The sequence below is a fragment of the Giraffa tippelskirchi genome, chromosome 6 (assembly GCF_054371585.1).
Source record: "Giraffa tippelskirchi isolate mGirTip1 chromosome 6, T2T-mGirTip1v1.2.pri, whole genome shotgun sequence".
Classification (NCBI taxonomy): domain Eukaryota; kingdom Metazoa; phylum Chordata; class Mammalia; order Artiodactyla; family Giraffidae; genus Giraffa; species Giraffa tippelskirchi.
The window spans coordinates 170,696,811-170,714,433 of record NC_137280.1 but is presented as its reverse complement, the minus strand read 5'-3'; the positions used below and the strand labels follow the sequence as shown (position 1 = coordinate 170,714,433).

General features: G+C 36.0%; 1 protein-coding gene across 9 annotated transcripts in view; it reads left to right on the top strand.

The window, feature by feature from the left end:
* SLCO6A1 (solute carrier organic anion transporter family member 6A1) overlaps window positions 1-17,623 on the top strand; it is a 109,738-nt gene that overhangs the window by 61,846 nt on the left and 30,269 nt on the right. For 6 of the 9 annotated variants that reach the window (XM_081503618.1, XM_081503627.1, XM_081503623.1 and 3 more), the window contains one exon: window positions 13,418-13,571. The exons of the other annotated variants lie outside the window; for them this stretch is intronic. In XM_081503618.1, the coding sequence (XP_081359744.1) occupies window positions 13,418-13,571 (154 nt within the window). The remainder of the gene's footprint in view (window positions 1-13,417; window positions 13,572-17,623) is intronic. 9 annotated transcript variants of the gene reach the window in all.

The window sequence follows — 17,623 nt, the reverse complement described above, 5'->3', positions numbered from 1 at the left end:
CCCTTCTCCTCCTGCCCTCAATCTTTCCCAGCATCAGGGTCTTTCCAAATGAGTCAGCTCTTCGCATCAGGTGGCCGAAGTATTGGAGTTTCAGCTTCAGCATCAGTTCTTCCAATGAACACCCAGGACTGATCTCCTTTAGGATGGACGGGTTGGATCTCCTTGCAGTCCAAGGGACTCTCAAGAGTCTTCTCCAACACCACAGTTCAAAAGTATCAATTCTTCGGTGCTCAGCTTTCTTTATAGTCCAACTCTCACATCCATACATGACCACTGGAAAAACGTAGCCTTGACTAGACGGACCTTTGTTGACAAAGTAGTGTCTCTGCTTTTTATTATACTGTCTAGGTTGGTCATAACTTTCCTTCCAAGGAGTGAGTGTCTTTTAATTTCATGGCTGCAATCACCATCTGCAGTGATTTTGGAGCCCAGAAAAATAAAGTCAGCTACTGTTTCTATTGTTTCCCCATCTATTTGCCATGAAGTGATGGGACCGAATGCCATGATCTTAGTTTTCTTAATGTTGAGCTTTAAGCCAACTTTTTCACTCTCCTCTTTCACTTTCATCAAGAGGCTCTTTAGTTCTTCTTCACTTTCTGCCATAAGGGTGGTGTCATCTGCATATCTGAGGTTATTGATATTTCTCCCAGCAATCTTGATTCCAGCTTGTGATTCTTCCAGCCCAGCATTTCTCATGATGTACTCTGTATATAAGTTAAATAAGCAGGGTGACAATCTACAGCCTTGATGTCCTCCTTTTCCTATTTGGAACCAGTCTGTTGTTCCATGTCCAGTTCTAACTGTTGCTTCCTGACCTGCATACAGGTTTCTCAAGAGGCAGGTCAGGTGGTCTGGTATTCCCATCTCTTTCAGAATTTTCCACAGTTTATTGTGATCCACACAGTCAAAGGCTTTGGCCATCCACAAAAATAAATCCTAGCAGTATCAAAGATCTTTGAGTCTCTCTGTTTTCTTACATACATTTATTCATTTTGTTTTTTAGAGTTCACATATAAGTGATAACATGGAGTTTCTTGTTGTTCTCTGTTTGACTTATTTCACAAAACATAATACCCTCTAGGTCCATCCATGTTGTTGCAAATGGCAGAATTTCATTCTTTTTTATAACTGAGTAGTAATATTTCATTGTATATAAATACCACATCTTCTTTATTCATTCATCTGTTGATGGACACACCTGTTGCTTCCATATCTTCGCAACTGTAAATAATGCTGTCAACATTTATTGGGGTGTATGTATTAATATCTTTTCAAATTAGTGTTTTCATTTTCTTTGGATGTATACCCAGGAGTGTAATTGCTGGATCTTGTGGTAGTTCTGCTTTTAGTCTTTTAAAGAACCTTCATACTTTTGCTATGTCCCATCGGTTTTGGTATGCTTTCAATTTTATTTCAGGGTATTTTTAAATTTTTCTTTTGATTTATTCTATGACAAATTGGTTGTTTAGTGGCATGTTGTTTAATCTTCACATAACGGTGAATTTTCCAGTCCTCCTCTTGTAAATGATTTCTAGTTTCATACTATTGTGGTTGGAAAAGATGCTTGATATAATCCCAATCTTAAATTTATGAAGACTTGTGGTACAACATATGGAGAATTTTTATGTGCACTTGAGAAAAATATGTATTCTGCTACTGTTGTAGGGAATGTCCTGTAAATGTCTGGTGAGTCTTGTCTTTCAAACCTGTGGTTTAATTTCAGTGTTTCCTTATTGATTTTCTGTCTGAATGTTTTATCCATTGCTGAAAGTGGAACGTCAACGTCTTCTAGTATTATTGTATTGCCACCTATTTCTCCCTTTAGGTCTATTAATATTTGCTTTATGTGTTTAGATGTTCTTGTGTTGGATGCATAAATATTTACAAGTGTTATATTTCCTTGTTGGATTGATTCCTTTTTATTATAAAATGACCTTTTTGTCTCTTCTTGCAGTCTTTGTCTTAAAGTCTTTTTTGTCTGATATAAGTATAGCTATCCCAGTTTTATTTTGGTTTCCATTTGTATGTAATATAATTTTCCATCACTTCACTTTCAGTCTGTGTGTGTCCTTATATCTGAAGTGAGTCTCTTGTGTGCAGCATATATATGGGGCTTGTTTTTTTTAATCCATTCAGATACTCCATGTCTTTTAATTTGGGAATTAGTCTATTTACATTTAAAGTGTTTGTTGATAGGTATGTACTTACTGCAATTTTGTTAATTGTTTCTGGCTGTTTTGAGTTCCTGTGTCTCTTCTTGTTTCTTGCTCTTCCTTTGTAATTTGGTGATTTTATTTAGTGCTTAGACTCTTGTCTCTCTTTTTTGCATTTTCTATAGGTTTTTGTTTTGTGGTTACCATGAGGCTTATAGAAAGCATATTTATAATAGTCGTTTTAAGCTGATAACGACTTAAACCTTGAATGCATAATAAAGCTCTACATTTTTACTTTCCCCTGCATTTTATATATGTTTTTGATGTCAAAATTTGTATCTTTTACCTTGTATGTCTGTAAACAAATTATTGTACTTGTATTTTAATGACTATAATAACTAGATGAACCTTATCTATGACAGTGGTGGTTTAGTCTCTAAGTAGTGTCTGACTCTTGCGACCCCATGGACTGTCCATGGGATTTTCCAGGCAAGAATACTGGAGTAGACTGCCATTTCCTTCTCCAGGGGATCTTCCCGACCCAGGAACCGAACCTGGGTCTCCCACACTGCAGGAAGATTCTTTACTGACTGAGCTATGAGGGAAGCCCATAGCTCTGTATCTATAACAGTAACCTGATCTATAATTGTACTGACTAGATAGCCTTACCGCTTAACCAGTCCTGAGTTCTTGGTTGTTCATCAAATCTCTGTGATTGCCCACCTGTCCTTCTCTGTCTGTAGTCACCCCCAGTAGTTGAGGATGGCCAAGATGTGTCAGTGGCCCAGGGGAGAGGATGGCAGCTGGCACGTAGATGCAGGCAGATGGGAAGCCAGATCCTTAGGCAGTGGAGGAAAAAATACGTAGTTAGGTTGCTTTTATGGAGAAACTGGGAGATAGGCTTTTTCTGCCTGCTCCCTCTGTGTTAAGCTTGAGTTTATCGCTGCAGGAGGGGTGTTCTTTTGCCTGTTAATAACTGCTTTTTTGTTTACAGTCCTGTGGGATTGTGAGTACAAGGCCCATTGGCTGTCACAGCCAAGTGATCCTGGGACCTGTTCCTTCCTTGGGCAGCAGTCAGAAAAGCTGGGATGGCAGATATGTGTACTTGCCCTTTCCAGGGAGACTGGCCATTTGTAGTAGGCTAGAGTAGGAAGTCAAAGGTGGTGTCTGATGTCTTCCCCAGTCTCTGGGAAGATCACAGTTGGCTCCCAGATACCTGAGAATATACAACAGACAGGACAAGTCTTGTGAAGCCTAAATATTTGCTGTCTGGCTCCTTATAGAATGTATTCATTGATCCCTAATCTAAACCTACCTATTCAAAGGCAGCGATTGTCAGATTGTTTAAAAAAGTAAACCTAAGCCAAACTCAATCTACATGAAATCTACAATAAATAATGACATATGTTGAAAGTAAAAAGATGAAAAAATCATAACATACAAACACTAAACAAGAGAAATCTAAAATAAATATATTAATATCAGGCTTCAGAATCAAGAAAACATTGCAAAATTTTTCAATGATAAAGAAACATTGCAAAATTATAAAATGGTCATTACAAAGAGCAAACAGTTCTACTTAAGTGTGCAGCTAACAACAGAGACTCAATATCTAAGAGGAAAAAGCTAGTAAAACTGAAAAAAAATAGATAAATACAAAAATATGCTTGAAAACTTTATTACTATTCTCTCAAGGGAAATAAAAAAGTACTGAATAGCACAGTCAGTCAGCTTAAACTAATTTATATTTATGGAACACTTTGTCAACAGCAGCAGAATACCTATTCTTTTTGAATACAAATGGAATATATACCAAAATAGGCCATATTTTGGGTTACAAAACAGACCTTTAAAGTATAAAAGAACTGAAACTATACAGAGCTTTATACCACAGCAGAATCAAACTGTCATCAAACAACAGTAATGAGACAATCTCTAAACACTTGGAGACCAAATAACACACTTCTAAAGAACCCACAGATCAAAGAAGTCTGGAGAGAAATTAACAGAAAATACATTTACCTGAATGAAAAGGAAAATACCACATACCATGATTGTGGGACCAAACTAAAACAGTATTGAGAGGGAAATTTATAGTACTAAATGCATAGAATAAAAAATAGGAAACACCTCAATAATCTAAGCTCCCACCCAAGAACTTAAGAGCAAAATAAACTCAAAAGAAGCATAAGGAAGCAAATAATGATGCAAGTAGAAATCAATCAAACAAAAAAAACACCTTATTCTTTTAAAGATCAATAAAATTGACACATCACTAGCAAGATTAACAAAGAAAAAAAGCAGAAAACAGACAATTTACCATTATGAGGAATAAAATAGGCAATAACTATCTGCATAGATATTTAAAGAATAATAAAGGCCTACCAAAAGTAACTCCATGCATATAAATTTGACAGGTAATATGGACTAATTCTTGAAAATGGAAAAAAAACTCACCCAAAATGAAATAGATAATCTGAATAGTTATAGAAGGAACTATTAAACAAATTGAATCCACTGTTTACAAAGTATCCCTAAAACATATTCTGGCCCAGATGATTTCACTGGAGAATTCTACCAAATATTTAAGGAATTAACAGTGATTCTACACAGTATCTTCTAGGAAGTATAAAAGTTATACTTCCTAACTTGATTGGTGAGGCTGGTATTGTTCTGATAGCAAAGCAAAAGACAGTAAAAAAAAAAAAAAGGATCATACAGAACAATATCTCTCATAAACTTAGATGCTGTAGCATCAACAAAACATTAGCAAGTTAAATGCAACAATATATATTACAAATTTATACAAAAAGTATACCTTCTTGGTGCCTAATATTCATCATCTCTCCTGTTTGGGGCTCATTCAGTGTACATGTCAGTCAGGGCCTTGCCTCACCTATCCCTTCTCCAGTGGGTCTTCCCGACCCAGGAATCAAACCGGAGTCTCCTGCATTGCAGGCAGACTCTTTACCAACTGAGCTATCAGGGAAGCCTCCTAAATCAACCAAAAGGGGATACATACTAGTCTTCTCATCAGCAGGTGTATGAGTTAGGCTCATCTGATTGGACTGCTCCCTCAAGATTTTGATTTTTGAGAAAGTAAGAAAAAAGCCCATGGTCAGTCAAGAGATTACCTGCAGCAGCCAGTGTAAAACTGAATACTGCAGTGCATCAGATCCTGGGGGTGGAGGCACAGGGGACATCTCACTAAGAAGATTAGTCCTATAATGTACTTTTGGTTGCCTTTTTTGGGTTCTCGATGGTTTTTAGAATCTACTTTTTGAGGCTTCTTACTTAGTTCTATGAGCTCTTTGACATTCTCTCAATAAATTCGTGCACTTTACCCAGAATTAGTTCATGCTGCCTATATTGGTTCAAATACATAGTTTATAAATAAAAAATGATAGTCTTAAAAATGATTTTTAAATATAGCTACTTTTTCAAATTACTAATAATGTAAATTAAGATCCTTTGATTTCCTTATAAATTTATATTTAGCAATTGTTCTGGATTTCCACTTTCAGCCAAGATGGAATAACACATTTCCCCTACTACAAAAGCCAACCAAAAATTTGACAAAAATTGAGACAGTGTTTTACATGACAGAGGAATCGGTCAGTGAAAGACAGTGATACATGAGAGGTAGGAAACATTTAAGGTGAGCCTTGTAATTCCTCCAGCTTACTGCCTTAAGAGGATTTTGAGGTCATAGTACAGGAAGGGGGAACCATATGGATTCTGTCAAACTCCCTGAGTTGAAGCAATTAAGCTGAAAGTCCAGAAAAATCAATGCAGCTAGAGTTCAGGGGATAGTATACCAGAAGACACAGCGTATCTACAGAGGATGAAGTATGAAGCAGAGTAGTAATTAGCATATATGTGAGGAAGGTAGCTGAGTCTAAGGCTACAAAGGAAAAAAAAAAAAGCAAACAGAACCCATCACACACACACGGTTGGGATTAGTACCTGTTCTGACCAGTTAGACTGGGAAACCTCCAAAATCACAGAGCATATAGTATACAGAAGGATCTTGCCTCCGTAATGGGTAATAATTAGCTCTAAACTGAGCAGTACTTTGGCTCTAACAAATCTTGGAAGCAAGAGCTCAAAAAGGCAAAGTAATTACCTATAAATTAGCTGCATTCCAGAACAAAGCTTATTTATAAAAATACAAAAATACCTAGTTTCCAAGCTGGTGAAATTTACAAGACCTAATAACCCTTGAAAAATTAAAAGAAATTCAAGTCCGCAGAAAAATACAACCCATAATAATGAGCAAAATTACAGACCCATAACTGGTGTATATGTTAAGATAATCAGACAAGAATGTTAACACAGTTATTATACCAGTAATCCATATGATAAAAATTCAAGTAGAAGACAATTTAAAAATCTAAATAAAGGTTCTAACCACTGCAATAATGTAAGAAAAAAATAAACAAAAAGCATCAGAAGCAAAACTCTGTTGTCAACACCATTGCCTATGTGGAAAATCCAAAAAACACTGTAATAAAAAGAGTTTAGCAAGTTTGTAAGATACAAATCAACCTACAAGAATCTATGTCATTTATATATGCTACCTACAACTGTAGAAATCAATATTAAAAATAGTATTATTAACTCCCATAAGGCTATCAATTGACTTTTCAACAGAAACTCTGTAGGCCAGAAGGGAGTGGCTTGATGTATTTACAGTGATGAAAGGGAAAAAACCTAATACTATACCAAACAGGGCTTTTATTTAGATGTGATGGAGAGATAAAAAGTTAGATAAGCAAAAGAGTTCAGCACCACCAAACTAGCTTTATAAGAAATATTAAAAGGACTTCTCTAACTGAAAAAGGAAAGGCCATTACTAGAAACATGAAAATTACAAAAGGAAAAATTACAAAAAACTCATTGGTGACAGTAATATGAAGGGAAGATAGTAAATCAACCACATATAAAGTTAGTAGGAAGACTAAAAGACAAAACTAATAAAATTATATCTGCAATAAATAGTTAAGAGGTACACAAAAAGATGTAAACTAGGTAAAAAATAGGAAACATGGGTGAAGCAAAAATGCAGGGTTATTAAAATGTGTTTGAACGTGAGATAAATAACAAAATAATGATGTGTGTGTATGTGTGTGTGTGTACCTACCTTATGGTAACTGCAAATCAAAAATCTGTTAGTTGCACAGACACACACACAAGAAAGGAATCCAAACATAACACTAAAAATAGTCACCAAATGACAAGGGGAGAGAGCAAAAGAAGGGGAAGGAGCAAAAAAGACCCACAGAGACAGACCCCCAAAGTGAGCAGAATGACAGTAAGTACATACCTATTAATGATTTCTTTAAATGTGAATGTTCTAAATACTCGAATGAAAATATATAGAGTGACTGGAAAGGATTCAAAACAGGGTATAAAAACTGCTAGAGCTCATCAGTGAATTCGGTAATGTTGCAGGATATAAATTTAATACACAGAAATCTGTTGCATTTCTATACACTAACACCATGCTATCAGAAATTTAGAAAACAATCTCCAGCTTCCCAGGTGGTCCAGTAGTTACGAATCCACCTTGCAATACAGGGGACCCCGGTTTGATCCCTGGTCTGGGAAAATCCCACATGCTGTGAGGCGATTAAGCTGTGACTGCAACTACTGAGGCTGTGCTCTGAGCGTCCACAAGCCACAATTACTGAGGCCACATGCCACAACTGCTGAAGCCTGTGTGCCTCAGAGACCATGCCCTGCAACAAGAGAAGCTGCTGAAATGAGAAGCCCACACATTGCAATGAAGAGTAACCCACACTCACTGCAACTAGAGAAAGCCTGCACATAGCAATGAAGACCCAGCACAGCCAAAAACAAATACATTTTTAAAAACTAAAAGAAAACGATTCCATTTTAAATGCATTACAAGAACAGAATACCTAGAAGTAAATCTAAGAAGGTAAAGAACTTGTACTCAGAAGACTATAATGGATAATGATGAATGAAATAGAACATGACACACACAGATGGAAAGGTAGACCATGTTGATGGTTGGAATAATTAATATTGTTAAAATGACCATACTACCCAAGGAAAGCTTCAGATTCAGTGCAATCCCTAAAAATATCAATGACATTTTTCAGAGAACTAGAACAACTAGTTTTAAAATTTGTATGGAAATGAAAGACCCTAAGCAGCCAAAATAATCTCATGAAAGAAGAAATCATGCTCCCCTGATTTCAAACTATACTACAGAGCTACAGTCATCAAAACGTATAGCACAGGCAAAAAACAGATACATAAATCAGTGGAAATAAAGTCAATCTTACATGGACAATTAAGCTACAACAATGAAGGTATATACAGTGGGGAAAAGACAGCTTCTTCAACAAATGGTTTTGGGAAAACTGGACAGCTACATGCAAAAGAATAAAACTGGTCTACTCTCTCACACCATAAACAAAAATAAATTCAAGATGGACTAAAGACTTTAATGTAAGACCTGAGACCGTAAAAGTACTGGAAGAAAACAGGCAGTACACACTTTGACTTCAGTCTTAGTAATAGTTTTGGATGTCTCCTCAGGCAAAGAAAACAAATAAAAAATAAACAAATGGGGCTACATCAAACTAAAAATCTTTTGTTCAGTAAAAGAAAGCATCAGCAAAAGATAAAGGCTGTCTACTGAATGGGAGAAGATATTTGCAAAGGGTATATCTGATAAGGGATTTATATCCAAAATATACAAAGCATACATACAAGTTTATTTTCTACTCCTGGGTATTTAGCTGAAGAGAAGAAAAGCACTAATTAGAAAAGATATATGCAACTCTGTAATTAATACAGCATTATTTACAATAGCCAAAGTTATAGAAACAACCCAAGTGCCCATGAATAGATGCATGTATAAAAAAGATGTAATACGCATGCAGTGGAATATTAGTCATAACTAATAATGCAGTCTTGCCATTTGTAACAACAAAGATGGAAATAGAGGGTATTTAAATATAAGTTAAATATGTCAAAGACAAATACTGCATGTTTTCACTTATGTGTGGAATCTATTTAAAAAAACGAATGAACAAACATCACCCAACGGAAGCAAAGTTGTATAGATACAGAGAACAGACAAGCGCTTGCCAGAGAGAAGGGGGTTGAGGGGAGGAGTGAAATAGGTGAGGGAGTTCGGGAGGTACAAACTTTTAGTTGCAAAATAAGTGAGTCATGGGTATGAAATGTGCAGTGTGGGCATTATAGTCAATAACTGTGTAATATCTTTGTGTGGTGATGTATTGTAACTAGACTTGGTGTGATGGTAAGTTTGAAATGTATAGAAAACCACATCATGATGCTGTGTAATAGGATCTAACAGTGTTGTAGACCAATTATACTTCAAAAACCAACCAACCAATCAACTAACTAACTCATAGAAAAATAGATCAAATTTGTGGGTTACTGAGGCAGGGGTTTAAGGGAGCAGGAACTGAATGAAGGCAGTGGAAATGTACAAACTACCAGTTATATATATAAATATAAGTACTAGGGGTGTAATGGATACTAGACAAATATAATTAATACTGCTATATATTATAGATGAAAGTGGTTAGAGTAAATCCTAAGAGTTCTCATTACAAGGAAAAATTTTTTTTCTTTATCTAATTTTCTATTGATGATGGATGCTCGCTAAATTTATTGTGGTAATCATTTCATGACATATGTAAGTCTAATAATTATACTGTACACCTTAAGCTTATAAAGTGTAAATTATATCTCAATAAAACTAGAAAAGCTTAAAAAATAACATTAACAATACTACTAAGCAAGAAGAAATTATGTAGGAGAAAAGATCAATATTCAAAAATCTTTGGTATTTTATATACTACCTACAAACAACTTGAAATTGATACTAAAAAACAATACCATTAGCAATAGTATCAAGAAAAAGAAAATTTTAAAGATAAATATGATAGAAGATGTAAAAACTCTATACAATGATTACTGTAAAACATGCTGAGAGAAATTAAAGACCTAAATTTTATTTATTTATTTTTTAAATTTATTTATCTATTTTTTTACTTTACAATATTGTATTGGTTTTGCCATACACTGACATGAATCCACCATGGTTGTACATATGTTCCCCTTCCAGAACCCCCCTTCCACCTCCCTCCCCATCCCATCCCTCTGGGTCATCCCGGTGCACCAGCCCTGAGCACCCTGTATCATGCATCGAACCTAGACTGGTGATTCGTTTCACATATGATAATTTACATGCTTCCATGCCATTCTGCCACATCATCCTGCCCTCACCCTCTCCCATAGAGTCCAAAATACTGTCCTATACAGCTGTGTCTCTTTTGCCGTCTTGCATACAGGGTTATCTTTACCGATTTACTAAATTCCATATATATGCATTAGTATACTGTATGGGTGTTTTTCTTTCTGGCTTACTTCACTCTGTATAATAGGCTCCAGTTTCATCCACTTCATTAGAACTGATTCGAATGTATTCTTTTTAATGGCTGAGTAATAATCCATTGTGTATATGTACCACTGCTTCCTTATCCATTTGTCTGCTGATGGACATCTAGGCTGCTTCCATGTCCTGGCTATTATAAACAGTGCTGCGATGAACATTGGGGTACACGTGTCTCTTTCAATTCTGGTTTCCTCAGTGTGCATGCCCAGCAGGGGGATTGCTGGGTCATATGGCAGTTCTATTTCCAGTTTTTTGAGGAATCTCCACACTGTTCTCCATAATGGCTGTACTAGTTTGCATTCCCACCAGCAGTGTAAGAGGGTTCCCTTTTCTCCACACTCTCTCCAGCGTTTATTGTTTGTAGACTTTTGGATAGCAGCCATTCTGAGTGGCGTGAAATGGTACCTCATTGTGGTTTTGATTTGCATTTCTCTGATAATGAGTGACGTTGAGCATCTTTTCATGTGTTTGTTAGCCATCTGTATGTCTTCTTTGAAGAAGTGTCTGTTTAGTTCTTTGGCCCACTTTTTGACTGGGTTGTTTGTTTTTCTGGAATTGAACTGCAGGAGTTGCTTGTATATTTTTGAGATTAATTCTTTGTCCATTGCTTCGTTTGCTATTATTTTCTCCCATTCTGAAGGCTGTCTTTTCACCTTGCTTATAGTTTCCTTTGTTGTGCAGAAGCATTTAATTTTAATTAGGTCCCATTTGTTTATTTTTGCTTTTATTTCCAATATTCTGGGAGGTGGGTCATAGAGAATCCTGCTGTGGTTTATGTCGGAGAGTGTTTTGCCTATGTTTTCCTCTAGGAGTTTTATAGTTTCTGGTCTTACATTTAGATCTTTAATCCATTTTGAGTTTATTTTTGTGTATGGTGTTAGAAATTGTTCTACTTTCATTCTTTTACAAGTGGTTGACCAGTTTTCCCAGCACCACTTGTTAAAGAGATTGTAAAGACCTAAATTTTAAAATGAAGAGATATCCAATGTTGGTGGATTAAAAAGACTCAATATCTTTAAGATGTTAATCTTCAGATGTTAATACAAAAATTGATGTGTGTATTCGATGTAATCACAACCAAAATCCTAGTGAGCTTCCTTCTTTAGATATTGGAAAAATGACATTTAAATTCATATAGTTATGCAAAGGACCTAGAAAAACTGCAAACAAACAGTTCTAAAGAACAAAGATGGAGGACTAACGCTATTTGATTTTAAGACTTATTATAAAGCCACAATAATCAAGAAAGTAGTATTGGTGTAATATAGACAAATAAGTAAGTGGAACAGAATAAAGTCCAAAAGTACACAAATACATATAGATAATTGATTTATGACAGAGTTTATATGCAGTTTATGGAACACTTAGATATCTATATTTAAACAAATAAACTTTGATCTGTATATTATACAATGCTGATAATTAATTTAAAATGGATTGTAGATGTAAAATATAAAATTCCAGAGATATGAGAAAAAATTTAAGTGAAGTTGTGTTCATCAAAGATTTCTTAGATATGACAGCAAATATGTGATCCATAAAGAAATATATTGATAAATTGGACTTAATTAAAATAAAAAACATATACTCTTTGAAAGAGTCCATTAAAGTAATTCAGAGACAGACCATAGACTATGAGAAGATATTTGAAAATCATATGTTTAACAAAGGACTTGATTTCTTGATAATATAAACAACTATCAATGCTTAATAATAAGAAAGCCACAAAAATGGGGAGAAGATTTGAACAGATATTTAACCAAATAATAAATAAAGAGGGAAAATAAGTGCATGGAAAGATGTCTGGCATCAGTCATTAGGGAAACTCATATTCAGTTCAGTTCAGTTACTCAGTCGTGTCTGACTCTTTGCAACCCCATCACTGCAGCACACCAGGCCTCCGTGTCCATCACCAACTCCTGGAGTTTACCAAAACTCATGTCCATCGAGTCGGTGATGCCATCCAACCATCTGATCCTCTGTCCTTCCCTTCTCCCCCCACCTTCAATCTTTCCCAGCATCAGGGTCTTTTCAAATGAGTCAGCTCTTCGCATCAGGTGCCCAAAGCATTGGAGTTTCAGCTTCAGCATCAGTCCTTCCAATGAATATTCAGGACTGACTTCCTTTAGGATGGACTGGTTGGATCTCCCTGCAGTCCAAGGGACTCTCAAACTATATCTTTGTTAGAATGTCTAAAATTAAAAAGACTATTCCAAGTGTTGGCAAGAAATATAGGAAACAGTTGAAATCTTATACACTGTTTCTGAGAATATGAAATAACACAATCACTTTGGAAAACTAATTTACAGTTTCTTAAAAAGTTAAATGAACACCTACCATATGATCCAAAAATTCTACTCCTTGATGTTACTCAAGAGACATGGAAGCGTATGACTGTACAAAGACCATGTAAAGACCAACTTCATGAAAGAAGTCAGACAAAGAAAGAGCACATACTGTATGATTCCATTTCATAAAATGTTTTGAAATGAAAAGTAATGAATAGTGTCAGAAAGTAGATCAGCAGATGCCATGGGGTGGAGGAATTATTAATACAAAGGAGCATGAGGGAGCTGTTGTGGGTGACGATTATGTTCGTTAACATGATTGCAGTCATGATTTCACAAGTGTATGTGAATTTATACACCTTGTATATGTACAGTTTATTGTATATCAGTTATACCTAAATCTGTTAAAATTAATAATCATATTTTATTGATCTCATTGATATCTTGAAGTATGTGTTAATATGTATAATACAGTAGTATTATAATTACATTCAGTCTTTTTTTTTTAACAGAACAGGGCAGTTGGGAAACCTGACAGCTCCTTGCAATTCTCATTGTAAATGCTCATCTGCATTTTATTCTGCTACATGTGGAAGAAATGATATTGGATATTTTTCTCCTTGCTTTGCAGGTTGTACACAGTCTAAAACATTAAAGGCTAGCAAGGTTATTATCTTCTATTATGCTTCTTTCTCTCCATTAAGAAGTACATCCTGTAGATGTTTACATTTTACTCTTGCTCTCTATAAAATCCTTTTTTCTTCTTATTTTCCCTTTTCTTAAATTTTTCTTAGATTGTGGATTTATTGGTCACAATTCATAGGACTTATGAGACTGTGAGTGAGGTGAAAGTGTTCGTCACTCAGTGGAGTCCGACTCTGTGACACCATGGACCGTAGCCTGCCAGGCTCCTCTGTCCATGGGATTCTCCAGACAAGAATACTCAAGATTCCCTTCTCCAGGGCATCTTCCCAACCCAGGGATGGGACCCGGGTCTCCTGCATTGTAGACAGATTCTTTACCATCTGAGCCACCAGGAAAGCCCGGGAATGACTTTGGGATCCATATTTTATTCAGTGTTTCTCTCTCCTGTCTCTTTGTCTAGTCTTTGTGAGGGGAAGAGAAAAACAGAGCATTTGTCCTCATGTATGGACATTATACCATCTTCCCAAGCAGGCAATAAAGTAGTATTCTATTAGTACTTTATTTATTAGTATCTATACCACAATATTCTTTTCTGCTGTTACAGATAATTTTATCAGAAGATAATAACGTACCAGACCAACTTTAGTTCCTCATTGTCGTATTTTCTCTGGCCTATGATTTGACAATATATCTTCAGTTTTTATTGAATATTTATATTGAAAAAATTATATACCCTTTAAAAATTTTTTTTTCTTAAATGTTTAAAATGATTCTTTATTTTTTTTAAATGTAAGATGGTTGTTTATATGTATTATATTTTCTAAAAACTGTTACATATTTTAAATCATTTATATATTTTAAAATGTATTTAAAATATTTTAATTCATTCAAAATAGGTTATTATGGAAAACTTTAAATGTAGTAGGAAAGCATAATGAACTCCTATATGTTACCTATCTTCAACAATTTATTAACTTATGGAAAATCTGATTTTAAATAAATGATTTTTTAAGTGTTTACATTGTAGCCACAGTATAAAGCAGAACTGTTTGACTTTGTCGTTTTGATCCCATGGGATATTCAAGAGCCAAAAAAGTCCACTCACTGAAGTGCTCTAACCTCTCTTTATTTTTCTGGGGAATCCCGTTTAGGGATTTGTCTCTATTTCATAGAAATCTTTATAATTTAATTTGTCTAAAAAATAATTAATTCTTAAGCAATAATGAAGTAATTCACAAAATAGTGATGCAAACTGTGTGATAACATTTTTTTATATCATTGGTATTGACATATATACACTATCATCTGTAAAATAGATAGCTGGTGGGAAGCTGCCACATAACAGAGGGAGCCCAGCCTGGTGCTCTGTGATAACATTTGATGCTGAATAAAAATTAAAAGAATAAAATATTTTTGACCAAAAATTAGATGTTACAAATTACCCAAAACAATTAACTTTGAAAGAAATAAATTCTGTGAAGGAAAACTGACCATAATAGAAGTTATGATTAGTACAATTAGTACAATGCTGCTGCTGCTGCTAAGTCGCTTCAGTCGTGTCCGACTCTGTGCGACCCCATAGACGGCAGCCCACCAGGCTCCGCCATCCCTGGGATTCTCCAGGCAAGAACACTGGAGTGGGTTGCCATTTCCTTCTCCAGTGCATGAAAGGGAAAAGTGGAAGTGAAGTCGCTCAGTCATGTCCGACTCTTAGCGACCCCATGGACTGTAGCCCACCAGGCTCCTCCGTCCGTGGGATTTTCCAGGCAAGAGGACTGGAGTGGGGTGCCATTGCCTTCTCCGAATTAGTACAATAGATGAAGCCAATTAATAGATAAAATATACATTAGTTTCAAGTGGTAAAGAATAGATACCAATAAAAATAATTTTAACAAAATGAAAATTAATTAAGAGAAATACCATGTATAAAAAATTATTGTGTCTAAATTGTGTTAATAGAATTCCTTCTGGAAATTTTTTTTCAATGAAAATATGTCAACTTTGAAATAATTGTGAATAAACGTTCATATTCAAAGTATGATCAGGGTCAAATGTGTTAGAATTGAGTGCTCTTCAGTTAGTCTTGGGCTTCCCTCACAGCTCAGCTGGTAAAGAATCTGCCCGCAATGCGGGAGACCTGAGTTTGATCCCTGGGTTGGGAAGATCCCCTGGAGAAGGGAAAAGCTACCCACTCCAGTATTCTGGCCTGGAGAATTCCATGGACTGTATAGTCCATGAGGTCACAAAGAATCGGACACAACTGAGCGACTTTCACTCACTCACTCCGTTAGTCTTATGTAAAAGTTTACAAGAGAAGCGGTAGGAGATACTACACCTTTGAAGAGTTCTGATTTTCTGTAGAAAATTACAGGTTTACCAAAACTGAAAACAGATATCTGCTATTCATGTTGATAATATTCCAAGTGTTTTGCCTCTTTGAGACCCACATGTATTGCTATTATCCATGCTATCAAAGATCTTCAAATATCCTTACATTAGATGTGAAAGAAATCTCGAGCGTTTCTTCATGACCTTTTCACTGGGACTAGTTCTTTTCAGCAGCTGATATGGCCTTCATCATAAAATAGCAGTTTCAGGGGCTTCTTCTAGAGACTGCGCTCATTCAACAGGAGCCTCATTCTAATTATCTATAGAGAAGGGAAGTCAGTATTGTCCAAAGAGTTAAGGATTACAAGAAGCCGGGCTTAGGGTCTCTTCCAGTTGAAACACCCCTAGAATATTTTAATTTCATTTACCAATTTGCCACCTTTGTGTTATTTTTGTCATATATATTTTATTTCCCCATATATTTTTAAGGACACATATCCTTTTTGTTGGGCTTCCCTGGTGGCTCAGCTGGTGAAGAATTCACCTGCAATGCAGGAAACCCCAGTTTGAAGGGTCTGGAAAATCCCCTGGAGAAGGGATAGGCTACCCAGTCCAGTATTCTTGTGTGACATATTCCAGTATTCTTGCAGATGTATATAATTTTGATAAACTATGTAAATTATGGGCTTCCCTGGTGACTCAGATGGTAAAGAATCCGCCTGCAATGCAGGAGACCTGGGTTCAATCCCTGGGTTGGGAAGATCCCCTGGAGGAGGAAATGGCAACCCACTCCAGTATTCTTGCCTGGAGCATCCCCATAGGCAGAGGAGCCTGGTGTGCTACAGTCCCTGGGGTCACAAAGAGTCAGACACAGCACACACCACACCCTTTTTGTTGTTGTTTTGTACAGTCAGTATGCATTTATATTTACCCATCTCCTTGCATTTTCATGTTTTCATATGAAATTACTTTCTTTCTTCCTGAAGAACCATATTTTACCTTCCATTTCTGAAAAGAAAAACTGTTTTCATTTGGTATGGAATTCTATACTGGCAATGATCTGTCCCGCTCCCTGCCTGCCCCTGCATTTGAAAGATGCCATTATATTGTCTTTATGTCTCTGGCTGCTTAGCTGCTTTTAGAATTTCTTCTTTGTTTTTCAACAATTTTACTTTGATGTGCCTGGATGTGGTTTTCATTATATTTATTTTGCTAGAGTTTCACAGAATGTCTTTAGATTTTGGATTTATGTCTTGTCAGTTGGAAAATTCTTGGTAATTGTTTCTCCCTCACTTTCTCCTCTCTTATTGGAGGGGGAAGCACTGTATATTAGCTTAATAATGCTGCATAACACATTATTACAGCCTTAGTGTCTTTAAATAATACTCATTTATTAGCTGACAGTTCAGAAGTCCAGATATGGCATTGCTCAGTCCTCTGCTCAGAGTCTCACAGACTGAAATCAGGGTATTGGCTGAAATATATTCCTTTCTGGAGGCTCTGGGGAAAAAATCTACTTCCAAGCTCATTCAGATTATGGGCCAAATTTAGTTCCTTTGGACTGTAAAAAACGAAGCCTCCTTTTGCTTGTTAGCTGTCTGCTAAGGGCCGATTTTAGGTCTCAGAGGCCACCCCCCTTCTTTGCTACATGACTCCTTCCAGCTTCAAAGCCAGCGAGGGAATCTCCCCTATGACACATGCTTTGAATCTCTGACTTCAGGAAAGGCTCAGTTGCTTATATATAC